Here is a 22,535-nt window from a genome sequence, read left to right as displayed (position 1 = left end):
ACACACAGAGCTGTAGTGGAATAGCGTACAGAAAAATGAACGCAAAGAAGAGGTTTAGAACTGAAGACAAAGATGGAGGCACGAAAAAAACAGCAAAAGAGAGAGCGAGAGGGATAAAAAAAAAAGGAGAGTTAAGCCTGCAGGCTGCAGGCAAAGGTATCGGGCACTGGCAAAGCGAAAGCAGAAGGGAGACAGGCATCTCGCCCTTCTTTTGTCCCTGAGCCTCGGTCCGATATTGAAATGGAGTCATTTGAGTGTGAATAATTTGCTTTAGCCAGACCACCCCTCCGCTTGCCCCTACTTGCTATCCTTTCCTTCTCTTCTATATTCATCTCTGTTCGCTGCCAGACTCTCCCTTTTCTCTCTTATGAGATCGCCCTTCGACATTGCCACATTCCGCGAGTCACGGTTACCGATTCGTACTTTCTGATGATTTTATGTTAACCCTCCATAGGCAACTTGGGTCGTTTACACTCCGGGCGAAATTACATTCGTGAATTTTTTGGAAGAATTTTTATTAACATTTTACTTAAGAAACGTTTGATAAAGGCATTAATAAATATCCTAGAAATTTTCCTGATATTTTGAAGGCCTGGAGCAGCAAAAGAGCTAGGCGTTAACATAGGTGACTCAGCTTACTTACGGCAAATACGAAAATATGTTTGTTTGTAAAGGCTTAAATCATCAGATGATACGCGAATTCTCATGACGGTACAAAAGTAAGGTTAGGGTAGGTGTTATTGGTAGATGGCGGATATTTATGCAATTTTGTAATATATTTTTATGAGTGAAACTAAAGAAATGGAATTTAAATGGGAATTTACTTCAGCTACTAAATACTATAATAAGCATTTTACTTTGAATATTTTATATATTTTTGCACTGATATTATACACAAAATATAATACCGAAGTTTTTATATGTAAAATAATAATTAGACTGCCGATGTTTATAGAATTTTATATCTTTATGAATGAAATTAAGGAAATGGAATCTAAATAGAAATTTATTTAATTTATAAAATATTATAATAATATTATATTATATTATAATATTATAATAAGTAAATATCGTTTATACACGTACACACGTTTATACATTATATAATTTACTTGTTTGTTATATCTGATAGGAAGAGACGACTTATGTTTAGCTGCCTCTTGTCGTTATTTTCAATTCATTGTTTCAAAATATATTAGAATTCAAATAGGCAAAATTAATTTATGAGAAATTAAAAAATAATATCAATTACAAGTAGAAGATCAAAACAAAAAGTGAGGAAATAAACATTTGTAGATAACTAATTAATTAAATTTAACAAACCTAACCTAGATATAACATACTTACATAAATCACAAGATGGAAAGGAAGAAAACAATAAATCGATAAAATTTTGTTTCCATTCATTACGTAAAAATTCGACCATCATTTTCAAAAATTCGATTACAAATTCCGTAGTGTATCTACTTACAATTGTAAAACTCATAAATATATAGGCAACCAAAATTAAATTTAACCATAGATAAAACGTATACAGAACAAAAAATACTGAAAATCTGATAAAATTCTATTTTCGTTGATTGCGTAATAATTCGACCTTTGTTTTAAAAAATTCGATTAGGAATTTGGTCGTATTCGAAACTTGCGGATAAAATTTAACGGCGTCTGGTGTCAACCACGAGATTCTTTTGCGAACTGTCGCATGAATCACTCGCTGACAGAATTGTATCTGCCATTATAAATTCTAAAGGATGAACGCACGCTCGACCCTGATATCGCCGTGCACGTTTTCTTCATCCTTCTTTTCTCTGATGCTGCTCGAGGATCGAGTTCACCGCTGAATTTATTAGCGCGAAAATCATAGTCACGCGTCCTGCGTGCGGAGAATCAATTAAAATGACGCCTGGAGTGTGCCGTCATCGATTCCTCGCCTGCTTTAATATTAAATCGATGTAATCGTCACATAATCGATGTCGATTCACGATACACAGGAATTGTATATTAGATTTATTATATATAGTGATTGCAAAAAATATTTGTACATACATACATATCCATATATATGTACCTACGCTTATTTTTCAATGGAGCGTTTTTCTAGCAGATGCGTTTCATTTCCATAGTATCAATTTTTCGTAGTCATACGAAAGTAGGTACTTACTAAATGACATGAAATTTAATTTATTGGGATCTAATCAGTTAGTGTATAAATGCTATAATAAACGCAATAGTGTGCAAATACTTTCTGTGAACATTGCGTACATATTACGCATATAGTGCTCACGAAAGTTTTCTTTTTAATTTATTGAACGTCGCGTTATCTTATTAGCCAATGGCGAACACGCACTGTTACTTTAACAATTATAAAAATACATTTCTCAACTTACGTTAACTATTATTTGAATCCTTAACGTGGAAAATTTGTATGTTCATAGTATATGAGGCTTATGAAACATTTTAATATTTCATTAACACATATTGATAAAATTTGAAACCAACTTGGAAATATGCATATACGTAGGTACATATGGAAATTACAAGACATTTATCGTAAACATATATTTAGTAAAAAATAGTAAATTGAAAATTTAGGAAGAAATTAGCCACCTAAGTACCTCGGTACTCGTATATAGTAAGTTGTAAATATGGTCTTATTGAATATCAAAATTTATTAGTATAAGTAATGGATAATTGACTGTTTAAATAAATCGTGATCGGAATATTTGTACTAAATATGTATCTTGTAAATTCTATATACAGGAGACATTTATAAATATTTATATATGTCCCTTAAATATAAGATATCGTAATAAAAATATTCTAATGCAAATATAAAATATTTTCTTGATTCTGTCGTATATTGTATAGGTACTATAAAATTGTATACTTCACTCGCACATACACGCAGAAAGCGGCCGTAAGTTACGAAAGAGAGAGTAGCTAAAAAATAGGAACAAAGCACAAGTACGTATGATTTATAGTAAGCTCTATTTACTAATTACGAATTAACAATAATTTAGTACTTGCAATGCGTAATTTTATCAGTTTACTTCAGGTTTCTATGTACGATCTGTGATTCGATGTAATCGATGTTCTTTTGTCGATGAACAAGAATCGGCCATGGACAATGAATGATAAATTCTTGCTGATTCAGATGACGACTCGTAGAATAAGAATGAGACTTAGAAATTTGTGATGATTAGCATATGTTTGGGATTTCTCGATTCGGATTAAAAATATCGTGATAAAGACCGTTTTGATACCGATACGTCTAATAAATTTTACTTTTGAATGTTATTCTGCTGTTGTATATTATTAATTTGACTGTACGTACAGGCGAATATTTAAGAGATTTTTTTTATTTATAGAGAATTGTCTCGAAGTACGATTAGAAATTTGATAGCTGCCGAAGGTCGTTTTTGGATTAGAACTGTTGCGTGTTATTAAATGTTATATATATCTATATATACATATATATACATAGACAGATGTTTGTTTCACTTATTAAGCGGTATAACAAGTACTGTATTTTAGATATTTTATGTATTTTATATATTTATATTCTTATATACATATATACCTATACTTATTTTTTATATACATTTTTTGTATTGTGTACATTCTATGCATTTTTGCAGCTTTAAATTTCCAATAAATGTCAAAAATCTGTAGTATAGTAATCTAGTAATAAGATAATTGAATGTATAAAATAGCGTAAAGGTTAAGAAAATAGTCAACGATTGAAATTACTCTAAATCTTCTTATTATATCTCCACTGCTTACTATGATAGAAACTAAGATGAACAAGAAGTAAATCTAATTCGAGAAAGAAGGTAACAAAGTTCGAATAAACGAAATGTGGTGTTCATTCAGTACGTGTCTTGAAACGCCGAAATAAGCGAAGGTAAGACGCGACCGGATGGTGAGCCAACAATGATGGAGGATTCATCAGTGTTTTAGGAGGTCAATGTCACTTGATGGCAAACTGGTATAATTCTTTTTAAACATGCAGTGCGCATACGAGACTCAGTGTATATAATCCAGCTCGTCGACTTTGGAAATCAGTCAACTCGACAGTTCAACCGAGTAACTTACTAGCACCACAATGAAGGTACTTCTTACAATTAGCGTGTTATCTTCAAAGAACAAATTCGTAATTACTTTATTACAAACATCAAAAATTTCAAATTTTACTTGAACAGTTTCCGAAATAATACATATATTACATATACGTTCAATTATGCAACAGCAAGTTGTTCTTAAGTATCGGAGAAGCGTTTGTAACACTAATTTTAATTTAATATATTTAAAGTTTGTTAAAATTTAGTTTTTAAAGATATGTAATTGGAATAAAGAGAAATTTTTTAATAGCACTAATTTGATATTTTTATGATCGATTGTAGATATGTACTACTACTGTCTACTAACAAAAAATAATTATAGACTCTTAGAAAAACTCAGAACAAGCAATTTTGAAATTCAATAATCAATTTTCTGCCACAAAAATTTATTCGATTGTGGAATTAGATACGTAGTTTTGCTTTTTAGTGGACATTTCAAAAGTGGTTATTTAAATTTCTGTTTGTAAGAGCCATATTTTTAAACCAAAAAAGTTGTTTCTTTTAGAACAATATTGGGCGGCAAGTAAAATGAACAAAGATAGTAGATTTCGATTGGAAGGATACTATTGATTTAATATTTCACTCTTAAAAGCAGCTCTTCGTCGCTTTCGTTCTTCTGATCGCCATGGTGATGGCAGAACCACCAAGATACCGTCCTCAACAACAAAGGCAATTCTACTTCGCCAGACAGCAGGAAGAAACCACCACTGTTGCTAGTGCACCTTATGCACCTTCTGGATGGAGATCACCTGGACCAGCCTTCAATCTTCCCCCAAGAGAACCTCAGAGACAATACGGAGCACCTAGCGCACCTCAACAGCAATATGGCGCACCTGCTGCTCCTCAGCAACTGTACAGAGCACCCAGTGCTCCTCAACAGCAATATGGAGGCCCTAGTGCACCGCAGCAGCAATACGGAGCACCTGCTACTCCTCAGCAACAATATGGAGCTCCTAGTGTTCCTCAATCACAATATGGGCCACCTGCGGTTCCTCAACAACAGTATGGACCACCACAGGAAACTACTACTACGGAAGTGCCAGATACTACTGAAGTAGATACGGTTGCTAGTGTCACTGAGTCTGAGGTAAGTGAATTTTAATTTAGATTTTTTTGATATTTAAGTTTGGTGTCAGTAAGTTTCAGATAAGAGAATTTCACTTTATTTCGTATTTAATACTAGGATTAGTGACGAATATTAGGATTTTCTATGTTGCATTGCCACAAATAATTGTCTAAGATCAACATATGTTCTGTATACATATAAGTATCTAATATATAACGCAAAACACACATTGCAATATTCAGTAAATGAAACAAATCTCTATTTAGATTTCATTTTTCAAATCGTGTTAATAAAAATGTGAATTTCTATAAACAGTCTAATAATTATATTATAACAATTACTTTTAAAATATTCGAAACTATTGAACTTTTCAAACACAACAACCTAAGCCATATTTTGTTAATTTTTAGTAAGAAAATTACATTCGAAATTAGTATTATTACAAATCATAGTCATAGTTTTAAAAGAAAATTGGTTTCGAAAATGTCGAATCAGTTCGTCAATCCACATAAAACATCTCAAACACAGCAATGAATCGATCTAGAAGGAGACAATTAAGTTATCGCCGGAATTTTCGAAAACGTTCAATCGAAAGGATGATAACGAGAATGATCGGAGGAACTGAAATCACGGATCACTGCATCACGGATTGTATCACGCCGCCTTTGAATTTGGTAGGGGCACACGCGTGCCTGCACAGCGATCGAAAGTAAACGATGAGTAGAATACTAATGTTGTTAGGACGGCCGAAAAAGGAGAACGAGACAGAAAGGAACCAAGGGAAAGACAGGAGCGAACGATTCCCTGACGCGATTTAAAATTCCGTGGAAACCTCGCGTTGTGTTTCTCGTGTAGCCTTGTGCCAAACGGGCCTGCACTCTCCCAATCTTCTTTTCTTCTTCTTCGTTGTACCAAATAAGACGATAACAAGTCTGATAATACGTAACACGATGTTTCAACGTCGATGAAATTTAAGCGTCTCTTCCGTTCTCTTTGGTGAGCCTTCTTTACTTTGCTCGTTTTAGCGAGTGCAACAAGAATATATATGAAATTGGTATTGTTGCAGAGTTCTTTTTGGCTATAAGAAAAATTCTTAGAACTTTTAGAAGAATTTTTTTAAATAGAAATAATAGGAATCTTATTCTTAGGATTTTTAGATTTGAAATTTATTAATTCACAGATTTTTAATAATATCTTTAAATTAGGAAGTCATTTAGTTTTCAAATTCTTAATAATATTTTTAGGCTGGATTATTTTTAAATTCCGCATATGATTTTTGGAAGAAGGTTATTTGTTCGTTTATTGGAAAATATCATATTTTGATTCATTACTTTTACACGCAGAATCATCTCTTTTTCGGTTGTATCCTATATAAATCTAATTCTATTCCTATTTTTCTGTTTTATCAGTCCGAGCCCGTCAACTCCGTGAACGAGCTTGATGACGAAGAAGTAGATGAACAACAGCCGCAGCAATCTGGCGAGTACTACGTAGCTCTACCCGATGGCCGTCTTCAACGAGTCCGCTACGTCAGCCGCCAGAACATCGAAGCCATGAAGTACTTCGCTAAAATTCGTGCTGAAAATGTGGAACCTCTCCGTGGACCCATCTACGCCTACGCTCCTCTCCAAAAATTGCAAATCGTGCCAGCTGGACTGCAAGTGTCTGTTGCTCCAGTTGCACCAATCGCAACACCAGCCGAATCGAAACCGCAAAAATTAGAAATTCAACCGGTTGCTACACAAGTACAGTATCAATACGATAATCCCGCTGGAGTACTTCCATTGGGCAGTGGATCTTATGCTACTTACACTGGACCAAGCGACTCTAGATACTTTTTAACCTTACCGTAGATCAATTAGAGGACTTACTTGTGAATTTATTGGATTTATGCATAATTGTAAATTTATAAGTTGACGAGGACCATGAGCGCCTAATTTGAAAGTAGTTTTAAGAAAATTGTAAATGTTACGTATATACGTAATATTACGTTTACTTACGAAAACAATAAAGACGACGTTAACGAGCAATGAGTAATTGTTATTTGAATCTCACAGGAACCAAACTGATCGACTCTGCTTTTTGTCAATTCCTCAATATCATTACATATTTTATATTTAATTCTCAAGGAACAAATGACGTTCATAAGTTCATTTATTGCAAAAATAGCGATATAAATAATAGTAAATTCTAAATTTAAAGATTAGTATTTGCAACATCATCGTTTTTTTCTGCTTTCGGAGTTGATCAATGTGCATTTTAAACGATTCATTTCTAGACTACGGATGATTATGCTTCAATATAGGAAATTTAAAGATGCAACAATTCACATATAAGGCACTTTGAGAAACAAATCTCTGTTTAAATTGGATACATTTCTTTAGTTATATTCATAAAAGTATGAATTTGTAACTATTGAATATTGGATCTTTGTGTAGGTCGACTATTGGTATCGTGTATTTGAAAGAAAGATTGATGTCTTTGACAAATATTAAAGAGGAGAAATTAATAAATTAAGATGAGAAGATATCAAATCGCAGAGTAAAGTAGTCGAGCAAAGAAAGAAATTTGAAAAGATTTCCTCGATGATTCAGACTTAACATTAACGTCATTCTTAAATACTATAAGCACATAGTAGTTGATAGTTAATTTCTTCAATTTCAGGTTCTACAATCAACCATAACAAATAGGTTTTTTTTATATAATCAAGCAAAACATCAATCATTTAGAGTTAACTATGCTGCGAATCTTATCTAGCTAGCAACAATGAAAGTCAGAAATCAAACGAACCGCCTTTATTAGAGCCATATTACGTACCAACACAAGCATATTGAATAACTATGCGGAGACAGGAGGTATCGAGATGGTAATGGGAGAAATCCCGTGAAAGAATTTTCTTAGCCACGGCACGTGGACACGAGCATAGAAACGCGGATGTGTTGGTGGCAGACCCGTCGGCATGTAGACGCGCCTAACCGCAAAATTCCAGAAATTTAATATCTCGCTCGACTCTACCGGGGTTGGCCGTTTCATAAGTTCACTCCGACACAGCCAATCCCTCGTCAGGATCCTCCTGAAATTCTACAACCACGTTCCAACCCACCAAAATGTTCCCCCTCCCTCACCCTTCTCCTCGCCATTCCATGCTTTTCATCATATCCCGCAACCACCGCGGCCAGTTCTCTTCTTTCTTCCCTTCTCCTACTTCCTGGCCGCGGTAAAATGGAAAAAAGGGAGGAGAAAGTCGGTTTTCCGTTGTTTGGATAACAATAACTAGATATGTATATATTGCTTTTTAGTTTAGTTTTAGACCGATAACATTTGTTAAGAATTAGAAACGATTTGTGCTTTTTCTTTAAATTGATTGGCAATGGTTTGTTTATTGATGTATATTGATAGTATTTTCTATAAAAGTTATTTTCACAAATTAGTAATGATTTAATTATCGATAAGTGTTAATTTTGATTTATTGGATTGGTAACATTTGTTGAATATTATTTTGACGAGATGGTACTTAGGTTACTCGTTTAGAAGAAATTATGTAGTTAAATCGTAAAAAAAAGATAGAAAATGTATATTTTTCAGACAATATAATACAATGTTCTATGCAAACAGAAGAAAGACAAACTACGCACAATTTCTGATGCTTAAGTGATGTATCACATAAGCTTCTATCATAAGAATATTTGATCACCAAAATAACAAGGTTTCAGTGTATAAACATTTCTGTAATACGAATACATATGTTTGAACAGTATGCAATATTATATTATTATATTTCCCATATCGGGAAATATAGATGTGTTAAGTAATTGATACTACATATTAATTACCAATTAATTATCCATGCGCATTAAAAATCATAAGACTATCGTCAAACTTATCTTTAACAATCCACATTGAAACAATCGAACCGAACTCCAATTCCTCGAACTTTTACAACATTAAATACGGCTTCTCGTTTCGTTGAGAACAAAGAGATTTTGAGGACGCCTTTAAATGGCCTCAAGATTCAGCCAGCAGCTAGTTTCGAAACCGAATTTCGGATCGGCCAATTACTCCGGTCAAGCGGTCAAGACCAATTAAACTGATCTTAAAGACCAAACCAACCCCAGTCGATGAGAGAGAGAGAGAGAGAGAGAAAGAGAGAGAGAGAGAAAGAGAGAGAGAGAGAGAGAAAGAGAGAGTTGTGCGGTCGTTTGAAAGCTCGTGAATTCCGTGAGCCAGAGTTTCTTTGGGATACTCCTAAACTCGACGCTCCTCGAAAAATATCTATTCTCAGGGTTATCCCTGAGAACAAAGAGCAAAACCACAAAAGGGAGGCGAATAGTTGTTAGTGATGGGATCAAGTTTAATGTGTACTAATAGCAAAGGATCCCTTTATAGAGTTCGAATTACTATAGGTATTAGTTATCTACATATATTCCTAAGAAACATACTATTTTGTTCGAGTATCTGCATATTTGTAAGTTTTGAGAATTTGTTTAAGATTAAATCGATATTTTAACAAATTGTCAAGTTTTCATATCTGGGAATTTTGGAATTTTGAAATCTTCAAATTTTAGAATTTTAGGTATCGACATTTCGGAATTGTAGGATGTTGAAATGTTCAAATTTTCGAGCTCTCGAGATTTTAAACTCACGAACTGTCAAAGTTTCAACCAAAGTTTTTAATTTCCGAATTTTGGGATTTTCAAATTTCCAAATGTTAAAGTGTATTTCAATGTTCGAATGCATCGAATTCTTTCCCAGTAGCAATCGAATTATGAGAATCACGAAATTGATTGGTTTTAATAAATTTAACGGGATTGCTATAAATTCTGTTTCAACGTTTGCACCTGTAACTACATATCTAAGAATGATAGCCGAAAAAAATAATTTTAAGCGGATAGAGAATTTCTGATAAGATGCACGTAAATTTTCAAATCTATTTCAGCAGTATTCCACTCTATTTGCAAGTATCTATTTTATCTCTCAAAGTATTTATAGAGAGTTCGAATATACTTGAAAAAGTACCGCTTCTTGTTTTCAAGCTATTTATAGAGGGATTGAATCTATTCGGTGAATGTTCCATTCTGCACACTGCGACATATTTAAGGCCATCGCTAGAAGTTGCTTTGGAAAACAAAGTTTCCCGTCTGGTTCCCTCTACTCCTGCCAGGTCTGCACTTGAGCTAACAGCCGGTGCACCGTCCTTCCCACGAGATATTAATTTTTCCGGAAGTAACCTCCGCCACTTTTCACTCCCCTTCTATGTCGCGACGGTCTTTCTCTTCCTCTCCGTCTCTCCCTCTTTTTCTCTCTCTCTTTCTGTCTCCTCGTTTTCATCTGGAGGTGTTATTTTTAACAGAAAAAAAAAGATGGAAAAGGAAAAAGAGGAAGAGAAAGAGAAAACACACAAAGTGAGAGCGAAAGTGTTGCGCATTTAGGGCTGCCGCTTATTGTGTGGAGAATAATTGCGGGAGAGGAGATTTTAAATAACTGGTCTTCCGCGCGAGATTACCTCCGTGTTGTAAATTAAGCCTGAGGTCAGAGTCACATCGTGCGCATGATGAAATTTGTCCTTTGTCTGTGATTTGTTTATATTTCAAGCGAATCTATTATAGCATTGTGTTTTTGAGCCTTCGCCAGTTTGACTTTTGTAATTTAAGAATTTTTAGACATTTAACGAGTTGATAATAAAATAGAATTATTGTATTATATAAAATTATTAAAAGAGTATAGAATTTTAATATTCAATTTTAATATTAGACTTTAATATTCAATATAATACTTACTAATATTATAATTATTTTCATCATCTTAATCTTTTTCATTATTCTTGCTATTTTTTATCGGATAATACGTATGTATATACATACCTATATATGTATACTATATTGTACATATTTACAGACAGATTGTTAATAAATGGGCACAATTATGTACCGTATTTACATGTATTGTATTTTTAATATTTATCTTCATAAAATATTTCTAACGTAAGTAAACTTATCCATTTTACTTGGAAAGTCTAACAATTACACTTCTAATACTTCAATTATTAAATTTTAATATGTACCTACTTACACACATCCCACACATAATTACTAAATTTATGAGATGAATTAAATAAATTTTCTTATTTTTCAAACATTTTATGAAACATTTTAAGTTGCAATATTAAAATTTTTCAATTTTGTTCTTAGAATATAAATATGTATATACATACATATTAAGCCTTTGCTAAGGATCCAGTAATTTTATGAAAATCATATTAATCGAACTGAAAGAGTCGTTTCTGTAATATCTTTATCTACATTAAACATCCCCTAACATGATGATTATGCAAACTGTAATACTATACGTTTTGGGTAAATTATTTTCAAGATTAATCTCGTTAAATCAGCCCTGAAACAGAGAAAGATATGCAGCTGCATTGTCGATTACTATATTCAATCAGATAAATCTACCCTTGCATCGTGAACAACAATGTTCTACTGTGAAATTCAACACGCAAACATCCGTTGCGTAACTGATGATTATCGCGACAGGAAACAAAACTACTACATTCGCGTGAAAATAACAGAATGTATTAAATTATGCATCACATTACGCTATATAAAATTACATCATACAAATATATTAATTACAATTAATTTAATTTTCTACAAGTTTGTTTAATATGTATAGATTTGAAGCTCAGTGCTTTTGGTTTTACATATATCATAATAATAATATAAATTTACTTATTAATGTATCATAATAATTGAATTTTAATAATTTGGAGTTTGTTTTGTTTTTGAGTTTGGAAAGATACATAGATACAATAATTATATCAGGACAGAAAGTGTATCTAAATTCATGTAGAAATAAAAGAATATAATAAATGTCATACTATAGGTTTCCTTTTATTTTTTAAATATTCATTTTAAATATTCTTCTAACTCAAATAATCCCATCTTACTCTATTACTTTTAGAGGACGACTCCCCCCTCCGGCTTAATTCGCGCTGGTCTCAGTATTCATTGGGATTATCTTTAACTCTTATTATCTATATGCTTAAGGTGGCTATCTATACTGTATACTAATATTTTACTAAAGTTAAGTTCGCAGTAAATATTTTATAACTTCTACATATACATATTTTCGTACTGACTTTAAGGTCTACCTATGTGACCATGATAGTAAAATGTCTTTATTCAAAATGTTTTAAATGTTGTATTTAATACACGCACGATATACGTATAAAAGTTATCTATCATAAATGCAGAAATACTTTCGCGAGCCACTATAAATAAATAATTTTTCCTGGTTCCCACTGAAAGAGGAGGATATCGGTTTGGTCAGATTCCCACAGGCACTGCGGGAACCTCCCGCTATTTTCTTAATATGGACGCGAGACAAACGACCGAGAATACAGAGAGAACGCAGGATACCCGCGGTGTAAGGGCGCGAGGAAACCAAGCTACCCCCTTTCGTGACCCTAAACAATCCCAGACGAGGAATGAGTAACCCCCGTGACTCGAAACACGAGAATCAGATTCGCTCACCGTCGAAACGTCCGCCCTGACCTCCAATCTTTTTTCTCAGCTCTCTGTTCCTTCTTTCGTCTTTTCTTTTTTCGTGCTTTTAGTCTTTTCCGTGTTTGCGGGTGGTCGTAGTGGTCTGATTCTCAGGATTTTAAATTTTGGCTTCTCTTCGTCTCATGGCCTGTGTCCGAAACATGGCGTTTGTCTTTTGTTTGAAGCTGTGTTTGAAATTTGAAAGTACAGGTTGCTGAAAACACTGAGTGTTATGTTGAAATTCGTAAGTTGATTCATTGGAATAACAAATGACGAATTTGTAAAATTAATCATTAGTATTTATTTGTATATTGTATGATTTGATTATAATAAAATAATTAACAGTAACATTGAATGTCTTGAAGTTGGCTCATACGAAACAAATACGTAATTATATAATGGATTTATTACAGTATACGAATTGGACAATTTTTGTTCTGAATGTGTCTTTTCTGAAATATTTTAGGTCGCTAAAGCCGAAAATGAGGGTCATCTTTTATGGAAATAAACGGTTCTAAAAATGCATCATGGACATTTGGCCATATGTTTCAAGATGTTTGGTTGTTTTTAGTTAAATCGTATATGTTTACGTATAGTTTGGTATAATGAATTACAACTCACATTGACTTACTTAATTCCTTGATTTCACTAATTTTATCCTCTAAGCACATTCTTAACCTTCGCAACTAGAAGCTTTCAGATTCGAATCATCGATTTGAGAAACGACTTACGCCTGAATCAATTACATCCAACAATAACTGTAAGTTTCGTATATTTTAGTGGTATTTCTATGTCACAAAAGTTAATGATATGAGAACGAAATGTATAGAACCTGACAAGAAGGCTCTTTACTGGGAAGCAAGGATAGTGCTGTAAGTGCTAATACTTTTGTAGCCACTGCATTTCTTTATATGATAGATTCATATGAATGAAGTACGTACTACTGTATATTGTCTTACTTCTATCACACAGCTTGCCGAGTTCTCGTGTGGCAGGCGACAGAGGGAAAACAATGAGCGTAAGAAAAGGGAAGGTAGATCCCGCTGAAAGTCAGCGGTAGCTCCCACGTATGGCAGACGCTGCCTGCCAGTGATTGGAGATCCCCCGTCGACAGCTACGTCGAACTCTTTTCGACTCTCTTTCGAAGTCGGCACCTGCTTTTACTTGCCCGCCTGGCTGGTTGCTTGCAACGAGAAAAGCCTTTGTGATCCTTCCGTTTCTCCGCCTGTGTCTACATCTACATATATATACATATATCTCTATATACATATACATAGCTTTTGCTGTTGAGTTTTTAGAATATTTGCGCCCGCTCGAACACACGTTTGTATAGGTTAAGGCTATGTCTGTGTCTCTGTGTGTATGAGCGTGATATGCAACCAGTGTAAGCATATACGCATTGCGTCACAGGGCACGTCGATATTGAACCGGAGGGTACCAAAACAATAAGTTTCCTACTGCGCTTACATCGGTAAGCCTTTGTACGCGAGAACTCGCTGCTTGATTAATATCGCCGAATTAATATGGATGCAGATAGGGAAAAGGATGGAGGGATAAACGAAGGAATGGCGATCCTCCGGCTTCCTACGCTCTCGCGTGAATTTTTTATGTTTTTGTTAAAGATGAATATGGATGACAAGATCGATCGCGATCTATTTTCGATGTTGTTTTCAGGTGATTTTATCGTTGGATTAGCAAGGAATTTGTTGATATTTTAAAAGTATAGCGACTTGAAAATTTCGTGTATCGAAGGTTTTATAGGATTTTGAATTGTAGGATAGAAGTTAGGAATAATTGAATTATTATTGACTATTGGTTGTTAATATAATTGGTTAATTTAATAAAGTAGTTAGATTCTCCTTTGAATATTTTGAATAGTGATCTATAAATGCATAATGTAGGAATACATTAATTATTAATTTATTCGTGCTTTTTTTTATTGTTGATTATTAACTTAATTCATGATTATTAATGATAAACATAATAGTTCGCACGTAAATTTACACAAAGATTTACGAAGGAATACGATATTGTAGGAATAATTTAATTATTGTTCTATTTCGAATACGTTGAGTAGAGGTTATTACCATAAGTGCATAAAATAGGAATATATATAGTTATATTTTATTGTTAATTATTAATCCATTTGTGTATGTTAAGATTACTAATATTACCTATCACAAATACGAAATTTTAATAAAATATTGCGATTAACATTCTAGAACAGCGAAATTTATTTTATATATTAACCATAATTAAATAAAATAATATTGATAAAATAATATTGCGTAAAGTAGAAAATAATAGAAGAATAAAGTGATTCCTAACCGCGTAGCATGTAACGTGCTATCAGTTACATAAGTCAGTGTGTCGTTAGCACACAGATCAATCACCGGAGGGATTACGTAATGTTACACAATCGGACGAGCATGTTCATCGTACCAGAGACGATTGAATTATGATCTCTATGCGCGCGGAATTCTGTATGATTTCACTCCACGTCCGGCCTAATATTCTCGATTCGCTTTTGTAAATTCAAATGTAACATCTGACCGACATTTTCATTTCCCTTTTCTATTCTTCTTTCTTCAATTAATATACTTTCAATGAAAATATATTATTAATACATTTTTAATGAAACGTAACAAAGTGAGCAAAGTTTGCATTTGGATAGATAAGACGAGGTAAATATATGAAATTAATTCAGCTATTGCAGATCAGAATTTAATAGAATATTGCCGAAAACAGATACTTAATGACAAATTTTAAAATATTCCACAATTTAATCGACTCAATATGAAAATATGATAATAAATATAAATATAACCGATATACAGGTTAGTTTTACCGAGGACATATCATAATAAATGTTTTACTTTCAATATTTTATTTTGTATGTTTTATATTTTTTAACTTTTCTTATATTTTTTCGAGATATGTTTAAGAGTCTACATTTCTTTATACTTACTTCAATAATTTTCAAAAAATTTACAAAGTATGATTTTCTCCATTTTTCCACAAAATGAAACATTGTACTTTATGATATTACATTTAATACGTATTAAGCCTTCTATAGAACTTTATATTTCTTAACCACACAAAACTATACCGATTGTATCAACTTTTTAACAGTTAATCATTACCAAAATAACTAACATTCGCCATTATTACATGATACCTACATCAATGACCAAACCTATAGCAATAAAGCCAACATCAAAATCCATATCAATTCATTAAAGAGCAAGCAGAGAAATAATATGTGAAATTTACATAAATATTATATATATATATTATATATATTATATATATTATATATATATTATATATATAATATATATTCAATATATATAAGAATAACAAATATTTTTCAGAAGTTCACCACAAAAATCGTAAACAAAACAAGAACTTTTCATGATTAAAAAAATTTGTTAGCAGGCGGTTCGAAATATTCGAAGAAAAAAGAGAAATAATAAATATTAAGCATATATTGAACAAATTTTTAAAAATCTTTCTTAATCCATAACATTAAAACACGTAATACCATGACGTAAATTGGCTGAAAACATATTGCAAATGAAATGTTATGTTTTTCTCTGTTTTTACCACAATCCTATGTCCATATTTTACCCTTACAAATTAGAATTAGAAACCTCTTTTAATAGTTAAATAACTCTAAAATACCAAATAGTAAGGAAAGGAACATTTCAAAAGCAAACTGATTTGAAAACGAAAAATCCGTGAAATTTCAAATCTGAAAACGCAAAAAAGCAGAGAAAACAATAAAACAAAATCAAAAAAGTAAACCGAAGAAAGAGGAAAAGAGAGTTCCAAGGGATTGTTGACGACTCCCCTTAAACTGCCTCCTCCCTCTGACTCCGCCCACGGCTCGAAACACGGAAGTCACAGCCGGAGTGCCTTTTACAGAGCGGATCCTCGCGCGTCTTTATACACACGTAACACGTACTCGGTATTATTCATATGCGAGTCACGTTATATTCATCCCCCATACGGGGATTTGGCTATACTGCACGTATCAACTGTGTGAACGTTGCCTAAAAGGCTGTCTAAGAAAAAGAGAAACGCACTTATACGGGGTGAATCAATATGGGTATTACTATTTGAAATAACTCGTTATTTGTTGACTTTATAAAAAAATGTTCGAATTGAAATTTATTTGATGGGACTGATAGAGCATTTTGATTTTTTGATGCCTTAGGTGTATTTTCTGAGATATTAAGGTGACCTAAAGTTCTTTGAATTCCATTGCATATTTTTTTCTTGATATTCCGTTATAGTCGCTAAAAACACGAATTTGACGACCTATAACAGGGAGATCTTCAGGTGATACCGAACCTTTAACCGAAGTGAAACTTAGTAGCACAAAACTGCATTACTTGGGATTTTTACATGTGTATTCATTTTTATCCTTATATTTTTTAAACATATATTTATTTTAAAAATCTAGTGGAATTAATTTGGGTGATCGTGCAGCTATTAAAACATAAAATTGACTATATCTCATAAATAACATCAAATAAGACATATATTTATACGATCTTTTTTCAGTCTTTAGATGCTGAATGAGTTTCTCAAATATTTCTCACACAATACATCCTATAATTTATACTAAACAATACATTTCCGCATTTTTTATAAAGTTATATAAACTGGTAATATATGTACATTTATATGTATCATCATATCATATATATTATATTAACATATTAATATATTAATAGCATAAATTACATAAATACTATTGAACTATAATATTTCCAAAAATTATATTATAGTAAGTAATCACTGGTTGAAATAAAAATGTTGTAAGAAAATCCTAGATAAGATAAAAATTCAGCTACAAAATGAACACAAAATTCCCTATATCACGAAAACAAGCTTAAATAGAATATGTGTTCATATAAACTTTTTTCATTATTTTCAGATACTGATTGAGTCTCTGAAATATTTCCCACATGTTACGGGACACCCTGTGTATATCGATTGGCATTACGAGGCAGATCAGTCAACTCTGGACCCCCCCCCCCTTTGCTCTCTTCACCGAGGAAAACGGTGGCTAAGGAGAGATCTCTTCTCTAGCCCGGCACCCCACTCTACAGCTCCTTCTTCTTATCCCGTTCGCGGCTGAGACACTTTGTCACCCTCTCACGCGCTTCCCTCGATTGAGCATAGCTTCGCTCGACGAGAAGGCTCCGCGTCAAAAAGAGTTACACAAGGGGGAAGAACGAAGACGGATAGATCTTTATTGTCGTCTTCGGCGAGAGAAAGAGTTAGGCAAGGTGGAAGATTGATCGTTGGAGCGAGTGGAAAATTGTTTTTTCGAGCAGCAGTGGTATGTACGTATACGTGGATTGTTTTTGGTTGTGCGAAGTAAGCTGTGAAATATGAAAATTTGTTGGTAACTTGTAAACAATAGGTTAATCGAAATTTTTAACTATATCTATTTTTGAAAGAAATTTAGAAACTTTACGATTTTTTGAAAGAAGTTTTTTCAGGCAAAGTGAGGAATCTTTTGACTTTTGGGAGAATTTAAGGAACTTTTTGATTTTTCAGAGGAATTTAAGAATTTTTTATTTTTGACAAAAATAATACATCTTAATAAGAAGTTTCAGTAAGAATACATATTTCGATTTTTGGGAGTTCATTTGAGAAATTGTAAATTGCAAAAGCAACTCTTACGTAAAACTCTTATGTATAATTTAGAAATTGTGGAGCTCAATATATCAAACGATTTGTTTTACATTTAGAAACTTTTAAGCACAGAGAGTTATTTGTCATTTCTTAGTAATCGTCTTCTAAATGATGCCTCATTTATATTTCTAATGTCATACACGTCCAAACAACCATCAAAGCACAAAAATTAGTATTACTTAGTGGAAGGCGATAACCTGCGAGTTTGTGCATAAAATGGAGTCTTATTGACAGTGACGGAACTGGAAGATCGGTTGGGCTACAGACCCGTTTCAAACCAACCGATACACTAGCAAACCGACCAACTATAGCCGAAACGTCGGTGCATCAGATCACGTATTTGCAGCGACCGCGGAATTTCATCTCCGAATTCCGGCCTGTATTTTCCAACTAGTTCGAACGAAAGAATTTTTCCTCGACCATCGATTTCTAGATGCGGTTGGGAATTCGTAATAGCGTAGACCGCGGATCGAATGATTCGCATACACGCCTGTATACTGTATATTCGTACAAACATATACAGATATACAGAAGGTGTATCTACTACAAAACAGAACAAGAGAAAAACAAAGATGTTTGTTATTTCGATGTATGTGAGTATGTACCTACATATGTATATCATAAACATATTATGTATCTTATATGAAAATTTTGGAATCTTATTAGTATTGTAGTGACATTCGATTATCATCACTAACAATTTTTAACGATGTTAAAAATCTACATAGAAGCTACAAGATGTTCATTATAAATATATAGGGTGATAAGGGAATAGGTTAAACTTTGATACCGTATTTTACTGTTTCTGAGGATGAGAAAAGGTCATGGAAACATAGATTCGGAAATTTTTCCTTTGCGAAATATAGACAGACCTTTTGCTTGCATCGAAAATTCACTAAAATAGCTGTCAGAATTTCAAACACTGTTATCGTTTCTTTTGTTAGAAGTAAATAATATGTTACAGTAAGTCAGTATGTATTTAAACATTTTATAGTGAAGACAATGTTACTATCAGAATGATTATTCTAATATCGAGTGTACAGATATTCACTTGTGAATACTGAAAACTGTATGGATAGGGTAACGGAAACGTCAGAGAAATTCAGTGTCTCTATCAGCAGACTTTTCTCAAAGACAATGTCTTTCTAAGAGTACTTGATTGTTTCGAGGCATCATAGAATTAGAGATACTGGATCTTATTCGTCTAATACAATTAACCGAGGACGATACTAATTTACTATGAAACACGCTGCTTCTAATGTCAACATAACTTGTTTCAACATATTATTTACTTCTAACAAAAGAAATAATAACAGTGCTTGAAACTTGAAATATTACGTCCGACTGTTATTTTAGGGAATTTTCAATATAAGAAGAATGTGTCTATATTTTGGAAAAGAAGAGTTTTCGGATTTATATTTACATGTTCTCTTTTTCATCCTTATGAACAATAGAATGAGGTACTATCATAGTTTGGTCACCTACATATTTTCTTGTCAACCTGTATATTTCAGGATGATCACAAAAATATTTAAATAAGCAATCATTCGCAACATTGATCAGTTTCAGTATGTGTTCAATGGGATCATCTTTAATACTTATTACATATATGCTTAAGGTGACTACTTTTACTGTATTCTAATTCTTTTTTTAAATATAAGTTTTCGATAAATATCTTGTATCTTCTATGTATTATTTCCGGACTGGATTCAAATTTTATTAATATAATTGTAGCATTCACTGTCGTGTCTTACTATCTATAGAGCTAATGAAATTTCAAAATTTTTTCTGCATTAAATGTACGAATATTTTTATAAGCTGTATAGATAAATACAACTAGATAGGATGTAGGCTAACTTTTCTCTTTGTGGAAGACCGCAGAGCTTCCACGCGCATGCCTCGCCGCAAAAGCTCAACGATGCGTTTTGCTCGATCTGTGCGTCATGCGAGCGCATTGACATTCGCCCACGATGCACGTTCACGCTTGATCTTTTTATTCGTCATATAAATTGTCCATGTCCATATGCGGTTTTTGTGCGTTAGACGCGTTAACAAGCAACTTTTTATTCTTCTTGTTGCGGTAGGTACAGTGATTCGCAAAAGTACTCGTAGACTTACTATAGCAAATTGTTATGTGTGGGTATCTTGTGTAGGTTATTTAAAACATTTTGGAATTTTATTAGCCTTACAACGAGATGCGTCTGCTATGATTATGTTAGCAACATTTGAAACTAAATTGAAAATGTTATATGTATATAGAAATTGCGAGATATTTACTGGAAACTTATAATTTAGTAAAAAGATTAGTACTATATAGGCATAGAAGTAACAGAATAGCCATCTTAAGCATGTAATAAGTGTTAAAAATAGTCCCAATGATTACTGATACCTATTAATATTGTAGATTATTTGTTTAGATACTTTTGTGACTTAGATATTCTGAAATATAGGTACATGCCTATACTTATAATAAATATTTTGTAACTTCTATATAGATTTTCTGAATCGTTTAAAATTTTACCAATATATATCTATAACTATAGTTAACATCATTAACTAATTAACACTCTGATTAAACTCCGATAAAAAAACATTTGTTCAAAAACATTTAGTTAAAATCTCTCCTAAATAAATAGAAACTCCAATCTATTTTCTATACTCGACTTGAACTTCTTCATAAGAGACATATCATTGTTTCTAAAATAAATCACGGAGATAAAAATATTGAAGTTAGTGCATCATGTTAGGTCTTAAATCGTAAAATATTCATCTGAACCACAATTTTCGCTAAAATTATCATTTACAAAGTTATCCCGAAATGGAACCGGTGACGTTCTCCATTCCTATATATTTGATTGTGAGTACCTATCAAAACGACATCAAAGTTCTATTTATACTACAGATGTTATAAGCAATTTTCATTAGATTTTATTGGAACTTTGTATTATATAGATATGTATATTATGCGTATATATATTTATATATATATACATACATATATATATATGTATGTTCAGAATGAAATACTTTTCTAAAAATAATATAAAAGTGTAACGAGTAACATTGAACCGTCTATCATTTAATAATGCAACGTCTACCTTCAAATAAGAAAAATGATACAACTTCTCACAGTTAATTAACTGACTTAATCTTTTAACGCACTATATGGTATACAAACGATAAATATTTTTCAAGTTCAAATGCTTGTTCAATACAAAAAGACATTTGTGTCTTTGGAATATGACTTTCATATTGTTGTACAACTTCATTCATAATTTTAAGCTAAATTAGTTTCAATTAGCATATAAGTTTAAATAGTTAAATTAGTGTAAATATTAAATTTATATGAATTTTTTTCCACTAAACGAACTATATTCATCGTTTCATCGCAACCTAAATAAATCCTCATATTTCCATTAAAAAATCCCCAAAATTTCTCATTCCTAATTAAACACAATAAGCAAAATCCTTTTCAAGTCATTCAAATTCAGCTATAAAAATTCTGTTAGAAAAAATATGTATTTAGATTACACATTAGTGCACGTGCATAAATGTTCTTTTCATATCTTAGAAATTATATGTGACGAGATACACAGTCTACTTTGTTGCTAATTCTTTGTGTTCATTGTTTTTTGTTAGCGAATTATGAGTTTATTGTCTCTCGCGTTTTGTGCTATTGTTATATTGCTCTTTGTAAAATTCTGTATTATTTGTAATGGCCAGGGATGGCTTTCATTAATCTTTTAGCCAGCTTGCTGATTACATTTATGAGTTAACAGTAGTTATTTTTTATAAATATTGATATATTACTATTTAATGAAGATATACGAACGGTGAAGAATATACAATACGTTCAGTGACTTTGAAGGAATGGAGCTTAAAATGTTTATTAGATTTCATTTTAAATTCGAAGATTCAAATCTAATCCAATGAAGCCTGAAATCTGAATCAATAGGTACAGATAATATTCGAAGACATATACGTTTATTCATATTTGAATTTAATGCAGTGAAGGAGAATTTTGTAAGTCATTTTAAAGATATAAATAATGTTATAACATTTGATGACTTTAATAGAGAATTAAATAAATCA

At 32.4% G+C, this 22,535-nt stretch overlaps 2 protein-coding genes across 7 annotated transcripts in view; one reads left to right on the top strand and one right to left on the bottom strand.

The window, feature by feature from the left end:
* The window catches only part of LOC139989779 (paired box protein Pax-6), a 150,917-nt gene that overhangs the window by 41,278 nt on the left and 87,104 nt on the right, over positions 1 to 22,535 (bottom strand). The gene's annotated exons all lie outside the window — the stretch shown is intronic.
* Positions 3,971 to 7,190, top strand: LOC139989788 (uncharacterized). 3 transcript variants are annotated; one of them, XM_072008410.1, is made up of 4 exons: positions 3,997 to 4,111; positions 4,714 to 5,011; positions 5,072 to 5,208; positions 6,597 to 7,190. In XM_072008410.1, the coding sequence occupies exons 1-4, from the start codon at positions 4,106 to 4,108 to the stop codon at positions 7,038 to 7,040; spliced, it is 885 nt and encodes a 294-aa protein (XP_071864511.1). In that variant the 5' UTR covers positions 3,997 to 4,105; the 3' UTR covers positions 7,041 to 7,190. The 3 variants fall into 3 exon arrangements, with proteins under 3 accessions (XP_071864510.1, XP_071864511.1, XP_071864509.1); XM_072008409.1 differs by having other exon boundaries at positions 3,971 to 4,111; positions 4,717 to 5,208; XM_072008408.1 differs by having other exon boundaries at positions 4,714 to 5,208.

The sequence above is a fragment of the Bombus fervidus genome, chromosome 8 (assembly GCF_041682495.2).
Source record: "Bombus fervidus isolate BK054 chromosome 8, iyBomFerv1, whole genome shotgun sequence".
Classification (NCBI taxonomy): Eukaryota; Metazoa; Arthropoda; class Insecta; order Hymenoptera; family Apidae; genus Bombus; species Bombus fervidus.
This window is presented reverse-complemented; position numbering and strand designations above follow the sequence as displayed.

What these genes read in the sequence shown, in the direction of transcription:
- LOC139989788 (XM_072008408.1), top strand. An exon ending in CTAGTGTCACTGAGTCTGAG is followed by an intron (nt 5,209 to 6,596) that starts GTAAGTGAATTT and finishes CTGTTTTATCAG; the next exon opens with TCCGAGCCCGTCAACTCCGT.